Source organism: Glycine max, chromosome 4, assembly GCF_000004515.6.
Source record: "Glycine max cultivar Williams 82 chromosome 4, Glycine_max_v4.0, whole genome shotgun sequence".
Lineage (NCBI taxonomy): Eukaryota > Viridiplantae > Streptophyta > Magnoliopsida > Fabales > Fabaceae > Glycine > Glycine max.
The window spans coordinates 34,784,492-34,792,969 of record NC_016091.4 but is presented as its reverse complement, the minus strand read 5'-3'; the positions used below and the strand labels follow the sequence as shown (position 1 = coordinate 34,792,969).

The 8,478-nt window shown below is 28.4% G+C and overlaps 1 protein-coding gene across 1 annotated transcript; it reads left to right on the top strand.

Annotated features, from left to right (window-relative positions):
* The first annotated feature begins 3,435 nt into the window (after positions 1-3,435).
* LOC100795869 (AP2-like ethylene-responsive transcription factor At1g16060) lies at positions 3,436-8,173 on the top strand. Its single transcript, XM_006579154.4, has 8 exons — positions 3,436-3,811; positions 4,164-4,246; positions 4,410-4,418; positions 4,508-4,596; positions 5,772-5,845; positions 5,958-6,008; positions 6,113-6,189; positions 7,032-8,173. The coding sequence occupies exons 1-8, from the start codon at positions 3,660-3,662 to the stop codon at positions 7,547-7,549; spliced, it is 1,053 nt and encodes a 350-aa protein (XP_006579217.1). The 5' UTR covers positions 3,436-3,659; the 3' UTR covers positions 7,550-8,173.
* Positions 8,174-8,478: the final 305 nt, after the last annotated feature.

Genomic DNA, 8,478 nt, shown 5'->3' with positions numbered 1-8,478 from the left:
ATTGTGGTGGACAATTTCTTCATGGGAAGAAAAGAGAACATGATGCACCATTTTGGCAACCCTAGATTTGAGCTCATCCAACATGATGTCATTGAACATTCCACCCGATGTACTACGGCATGAGGAGGACAAGTGGGTGTGTGAGGTGTGCGAGGCTTTTCTTGAGTGGGAGAGCCACAAGAGATTGAAAAGTGTGGATTTTGGTGGTGGGAGAAAACAATAAGAAGAAGAAGAAGCTTTGATGACGATGATGATTTTAATAAAACCATCTTTGAATAGACATTTCAAAGATGGTTTTGTGAAAACTGTCTTTGAAAACTTGGGATTATTTACAAAAATACCACCGCATTTTCTAAGACGTCGGTTTTATTAGAATCGTCTTTGATCCTATGTCGTAGAAGAGCATTTTTGTAGTAGTGATTTAGTCCTCTTGTGACCATGAGATTAATCCAAATATCATTATTAAATTGTTAAGGAATTAGGATTTAGTAACTTTTATGGTTGAGGATTCATTGTATGAAATGTGGTTCTTGGTTAGTTGTCATTGATATAATTAGGTAAAGCTGAATGAACTCCAACCCTGGGCACTCTCTCTATCCATTGTTAAGTTTTTGTTTATTTGCATGTTGAGTGTTTGATAAATTTACAAAAAGAAAGTTCCTTATATGAAATTTAATGATTCTTTGTACTTAGTTAACAAAATCGTGTATCAATTAGTCTGATATTGTGCAACTCCTTTGGGAAATTATATTCTCAAGATACTTCAATACATGTGTAATTGGTATGATTGTCAAAATATTGAACAAGTTTCTATCTGGTCCTGTTGTCAGGGACTTGCGTCTCAATATATTTTCATTACTTGTTTCTTTTATAAAATTCTATAGTTTATTCTTTTCTCCCCGTGCTAACCTTTGCTTCTAGTGTGCTTTTGTTCATGTATGTGAGGTAGAGTTTTGGAAGACACCCTTGTTCCTCTTGATCCTGAGATTAAGAAGAAGTATCGGTACAACAATGACTTGCGAAAGAAACAAAAATAAAGAGAGAAGCGTGCTAGACAAAAAGCACAAAGAGAATTACTTCTTGATATGTTCCAGCGAAAGGTTCAATTACTTCAAGTATCTTTAGTAATGGGTGAAAGACCCAATGACTAATGCAAGACCGAAAAAAATCCAAAAAGCTTTTCAAAGCTTAGTGATGTAAGTGCCCAAATAAAGAATATATTGTCATATATTGATTAATGTTTAAATTATTTAATATATATTTTGAAGTATGTTTCTCATAGCAATGATGTTTAAGTTTCAATTTTATATTGAATTTTTCTCTCAATTTAAAATCACAAATTAATGTTGAATGTTAAATAAAGAAAGAAATAAAATGTTAGCAAATATTAAAATGTCTTGGATACTGTTGTTGTATATGGATTAATTTTTAAATTATTTAATATATATCATGTATTACTTTTTTATATACAAAACCTCCAAATTAATTATTTGTACATGTATTTCATATAGGATGATTTGAATGAGATTCACACTCCTCCAAACAAAACATGTTTAATTGAAAAGATTAGCAAATTACTTGAATATTAAAAAGCAACGAATGAGTAATATTTTTACCTCTACTTGGGTCATGATTTAATTATTTTGAGTGCATGACTTGTTGAATGAGTAATATTTTTAGCTCTGCTTAATTTCATCATTTCTGCTATATTTAATTAGCTATATATAAAGATTTTAGTAACAAAAAATTTCTATTTATTTAAATTAATACATATAAAACACGGACGGCGTAACTATATATAAAATTATATTACACGTTTTTTTAATGGGATAATGACTTTAGTATCACATAAAATGATAATTCAATTTCTGAATTTTTATAAGAATAATTTTCTTTTTTACATTAGTATTATTTATTATATATGCGAATGATCTTTTTTATATTGATTTTTTCATAATTCTTTTTATTAAATAAAAAAATTAAGTAATGACAAAAAATATGTTATTGTGTAAAAAATAGATTTTTCATTCTTTTATAAGAATAATTTATTTATTTATCATAACTTTAATTATGCAATTTTATACCTCAATATATAAATATTCTAAAATCATTTATTAATTGAGTCATTGAAAACAAAAGTCATTTCTGACAATAACATCGAAAAAAGGTTTTCATCTCAAGATTAACATTAATTTCATCTACTCTTAGAATTTCATTTTAGTTTCAGGATAAACAATTTTCAATAGTTGTTTCCTTTGCAATAAAAATAAACAAATATCAAGGGTATTCTTTCAAACTTGTTGGAATTTGTCTTCCATTACAGGTTTTCTTTTTTTCACATAGACAATTGTATGTATCAATGATTATAACACGTGAAGCATTGAAGATTCTTATATATAATGAAGATGAAAATAATTCAAATGTCACTTTAAATATTGTTTATAGAGAAGTCTTTCAAAATCTAAATCAGGTATTGTTATTACATATTATTCCCTATATTGTATTTCTTATCTAATCTAATATAATATTTCAATATTTATTACCATTTTATTTTTTATTTCTTAATTAGTGTAACTTTTTGTGGTTTCAAATTGACAAAGAGATGCAACATAAGATTGAAACTTAAACATATTTACTATAATAGAAACATATTGTAACCGAAGTTTTCATTATATTATAATTTAAAATATAGTTCATAAAAAATTTCTGTATACAAAATCATATATATTAATTATATACATTATGTTATATATTGTTAATATTATTTATTACATTTTACATATATATTTATAATACAATATTGAGTTATTGTTATCTTTATTTTCTTTGTTTAGGTGTTTGGGACATGCATGTGAAGAATAAACGATGAATTACATATCTTTTCTAACAATTTACATATATTTACAAAATTTTGAACAATAATTATTTTGTTAACAATAACACATGTTATCTTAATTTTATTAAATTGATTTTTTTTAATATTTTCTCAATATATGCAAAATAAATAATTGAATAAAAAAGTTCAATAATTTTTTTATAGAACTATATTATTTAATACAAAGTCACCCTAAAATTATATAAATAACCTATTTTCCTGTACATGTCAAAAACTAGTAGAGATAAAAGAGAAAATGAGAGTATGCTTCTAATAACTCTTTCAAATGACCTAAAGAAACCCTTGGAATAAAAACAAACTAATCCTAACCAAGCTGTCATCACAATCTCCTCATCCTTGACTCCCTTTGCTTCCTCGTGTTTTCTCTCAAATTTTATGAAATTATTTTTAAAAAATTTCGTAATAAACTTATCTTAAAAAATATATAAACTGAAAACAATGTAAACTAAGAATAATTCTTTATGTGGGAACAAAACAAAGGAAAAACTTATTAAATATAAATAATAAAGAGAGCATAGCAGATACATCAAACCGGTTGATAGCCACACCACACGATAATTCAAGTAAAGACAAGGAAGAAAGAATTTAGCATGAGAGCCGGTTTGGGAGACGGCCAGAAACAACGATCCATAGCCGGCTATCCCGTGTAATTGCCAGCACAACTCGTTCCCTATTCCCTCCCTTTAAAACCCTCTTCATTGGTGGACTAAGTCATATATCTCCTTAAAATTAGTATCTCTGCTTTCATATCTTATTTCTTTCCATGGCGAAGCAGCAAACACACAAAATCAATGCAAGCACTAACAATAACATTAGCACAACTAACACTGTCACCGCCAAGGTGAAACGAACAAGGAGAAGCGTCCCTAGAGATTCCCCACCTCAACGCAGCTCAATATACAGAGGAGTCACTAGGTTAGGTCTTCTTTGTTAATTTTTATTTGAATTTGTAATATTTTTAGTTCGTATACTTTTTAGGATTTTGTTATTAGTCCCTAATTTTTTATTCGTCAATGGTTCTTAATCTTTAATTTTAGTTCCTAGAATAGAAAAGTGTTCATTAACTAAAATCAGTAAAAAAAATTGAAGATTAAAAATAAAAATTTTAAAAATTTAAAGACTAAAAAAATAATAAATCCTTCGAATAAGTAAATCTTTCACGTCTTAATTATTTGATTTTGTTGCCATTTCCCGTTAAATTTGTTCCCTTTATTTCTTATGATTTCATGTAAAATAATAAAATGGGTGCTCATTGATCCAAGATCAGGCACCGATGGACTGGCCGATACGAAGCTCATTTGTGGGACAAGAATTGCTGGAATGAGTCACAGAACAAGAAAGGACGACAAGGTAATTTCATGCCCTTTACTAGCCTAGCCATCTTCGTTCTTTTTTTTTTTTTTTACTAATTAGATAGCTAGTATACTCAATTCTATGTAGTTAGTTTGGTGAATTCACTAATAGTTTCCTTTCCTTGTGTTGTGGCAATGGTTCTTCACATACCATACATCAGTCTACCTCGGTACGTAGATATTACATGATTTGCTGTTATAAACAGAAAAATGTAAAGCATAATCCGAGTAACTAATTAAGGATGCTCTGCTCTTGAAGGTGCTTATGACGATGAAGAGGCGGCAGCACATGCTTACGATCTAGCAGCATTGAAATACTGGGGTCAAGATACCATTCTTAATTTTCCGGTAAGAAAACACTCTAGTGATTTAGTAGTTAAATATACTCCCTCCCTTTCCTTTTTATAAGATTCTCCCAATTAATTCACACCTTCCTCAAAAATTGGTTAATTTAATTAATATCATTAAATATATCAGTGATTTATAATATTCTTTTAAAATTATACTTAATTATTTTTATATTAATCATATTTTTATTTTCAGTTAATTGTTTCTCACCTAGGGGTGTTTATTGGTGTAGGTTATTTATGAATCTGAATTGATTTAAATCAACTAAAATAGTTTTGATTGAGTTTTTTTTTTTTTGTGTTTAGGTCAAATTTTACCAAACCTATTGAATTTTAGGTTAGGTAACGAATTTTAATATTTGGACTCATTATCCCATTAACTTGTTAATTTTTATTATATATATATATATATATATATATATATATATATATATATATATTAATTTTAAAAAATCAATTATTATTATTATCAGACTTAATAACTAAGAGTGAAACCGTCTCTTCTTATCTCAATTTTCATGGTTTCAATCACAAAGAAATTAGGACTTCAACTCAACTCCCAATTGGTTGTAGAACATTTATTTTACTTTTTAATTTGTTTTAAACTATTTTAGATTTAGTTAAAGTTTTAGCTCCATGACTCATTTGACTATTTGAGAGCAATGAAAATTTTCAAATACTACAATAGTTTTAGTTTTTAGATTTCTTGGGTGTGATGCTTGAACTTGTTTATTATATTTTAATTTTTAAACCATGTTAACATAGTATGTTAGCTTATACCATGAAGTTAATGTGATTTTCCACTAATCTTATTTTCTTCCACTATTCAACTACATGTAACAATTACAAGTAATGTATACGATATTTTATTTAATAAAAATTTTAGGTTAATAAAAAATATTGAATTTTAAAAAATAACATAGAAGTTTAATGCTTTGATCCATTGATCAATTCAACCCAAACCACTTACAAATGGGTTGGTTTGGGTTGAGTTTTAATTGATTTATTTTCTTGACTAAAATATTAGTTAATTAATTAAAAGAAAAATAATTAATGCAACATTAAAAAAATATCTTATACAGGGGGACAACCAATTTTCTGAAACGGTTGTAAAAGGGTCGTAGGAAATACTAATTTAGAAGAAAAAATAAAACAAACCACTTTTGTCAATTGTAGTTATCGACCTACCAGAATGAACTGAAAGAAATGGAGGGTCAATCTAGGGAAGAGTATATTGGATCACTAAGGAGGTAAAACTCTTACTTCTTTTACTATGTTTCAACTTTCAAGATTAATTACGGTAGAAGTTACCATGTAATCTGGCGTTCTTTAGAGCAAACGATAAAAAATAAAAATTTGCAGGAAAAGCAGCGGTTTTTCTCGTGGAGTTTCTAAATACAGAGGTGTTGCAAGGTACAATTGTTATCATTGATCCATTTATTCTACGGAGAGAAAATCAGACCAAAATAAGCAGAGACATTGTAATTGAAATTTCGTGACTCTGGTTTAATGTTTAGACACCATCATAACGGAAGATGGGAGGCTCGGATTGGCAGGGTTTTCGGCAACAAATATCTTTACCTCGGAACTTACGGTAAGACTTCACCAAGAATTCTTCCATCATAAAAAGAAGAAATTTTTTATTGTAAAAATATATAATAACACAAAAGAAATCATGAGAAATATAATTTTACGTATTTTAATAAAAAAATTAGTTAATTGGTTATCATTTGTAAAATATTATTCTCTTCATTTTAAAATAAATATCGTCCTAAATTATTTTACACGAATAAATAAATAAATAAATAAATGAAAAAGAATAATAATTTTATAAAATTAATCTTAGTATTAAAAATTAAAGTAACATTTATTAATGAAAAGAATAATTAGTATTAACGAAAAAAAAATTAAAATGACATATATTTTAGGATTTTTTTTTCTCAAATGAAGAATTTTTCTGATTTCTATTGAAATTGCTGAATACTAGTAAGAATACTTAAATCAACGGTCACTCTATGAATTTCCGTCAAATTTATCTTTTTAACTTTTAATTATTTTATTTAATTATATTGTGCTAACCAATAAAATACTAGTAACTAGTGTTTTCTTTTTATTAGTAAATATTAATTTGTTAATTTTGTTAAAAATACCAGTAACAGTAACATTGGTGATCTTTTTTAGTCGATCATAAAATCTTTAAAATATCACTTTCATCATATCTCATATTTTCTCTTTTTATCCTTATCTTTTATATTTAACTTGTTTAAATTCTTGTGATTTTGTGAAAAATTATTATACAAATATCATTCCTCAATATAGATGCCATGACATAATTAATTTTTTGTGGCGAATTACGTTTCAGTTGCAATCAATAGCACGCATAAAATGATAATGACATGCGTTAATTTGAATGGATTGTCTTTCCAATCTTTACAGCAACCCAAGAAGAAGCTGCCACAGCATATGACATGGCAGCTATTGAATATCGAGGAGTCAACGCTGTGACCAATTTCGACCTCAGCCGCTATATCAAGTGGCTTAAGCCCAATAATAACAACACCACAGTCAACTCTAATCTTATTGACTCTAACCCTAATTGTGAGACGAACTTTACCTCAAACTCTAATCAACAACAAGGATTCAATTTTTTCAACAGACAAGAGTCATTCAATAATGAAGAAGCGGCAATGACTCAGCCTCGGCCAGCTGTTGCCACGTCAGCCCTAGGACTTTTGCTTCAGTCATCCAAGTTTAAGGAAATGATGGAGATGACTTCTGCTACAGATTTGTCAACACCGCCGTCGGAGTCTGAGTTGCCGTCATGCACATTTCCCGATGACATTCAAACATATTTTGAGTGTGAAGATTCCCATAGATATGGAGAAGGGGATGATATTATGTTCAGCGTGCTCAACGGCTTTGTGCCCCCTATGTTCCATTGTGATGACTTTTGAGGCTTGAAGCTGATCTAAGTGTCCAAATGCACCCGGACAACAAAAAAAGATTAAGTGAAGTTGTTTGTTGATTTCTCTTTTTTCATTGATAACTTAGGCTTATTCTCAGTCCTGTGAATATGAAGCATTAATTTGTTGACAACAAGACCAATAAGAAAATAACAAGAAGAAGATTGTTTTATTTGGGAAACTGATCTTGGATTAGTAATCATGGTGAGAGGAGGATGTCAACTTGTTCATTTGTTGTATTTGTATAGAGAATAAGCATCTCAAAGAAAGAGCAAAACAAAAGATGCAAAATGAGTACTCACGTAATCTTGTATCATCTCCTTAATATATCTTTTTTTTTTTTAAGTTTTTCTGTGTGTACGTGATATTCATTGTTTGGATTTCTTTTTTAATTTTACACATTCATATGGATTTGCTGATCGGTGTCATTGCTGTCGCGTGAATATCCTAGGCTAGTCGAGTGGTTTGACTAGCTGAAGCTGTGGCACCGTTTATCCCACAACTAATTAATTAGTAATATAATTCTTATGGATTGAAAATAAATTAATTTTTTAAAAAACAATTGTGGTAAAAGATGTTACATATCTCGTCACTTTAATTTCAAATTTGGATAAATAACCCTTTGTAAAGGGTTCACACTCCAAAGGTCATACATCTTAAAAGATAGCATAATCAAGGTAATTGTGTAACAATCCGCCTCATTAATTATAAAATGTGACATTTCAATTTTTAGTGAAAAATCTATTAATTTGATTATGAAAATGAGGACAAATTTTCCGTGATATACATCCATCAAACAACGCACAAAAACATGAATAGATACATATATATATACACACACACACACACATATATATATATATATATATATATATATTAAATCACTATACATCACTCACATGTTAGAATATAATTCAGTT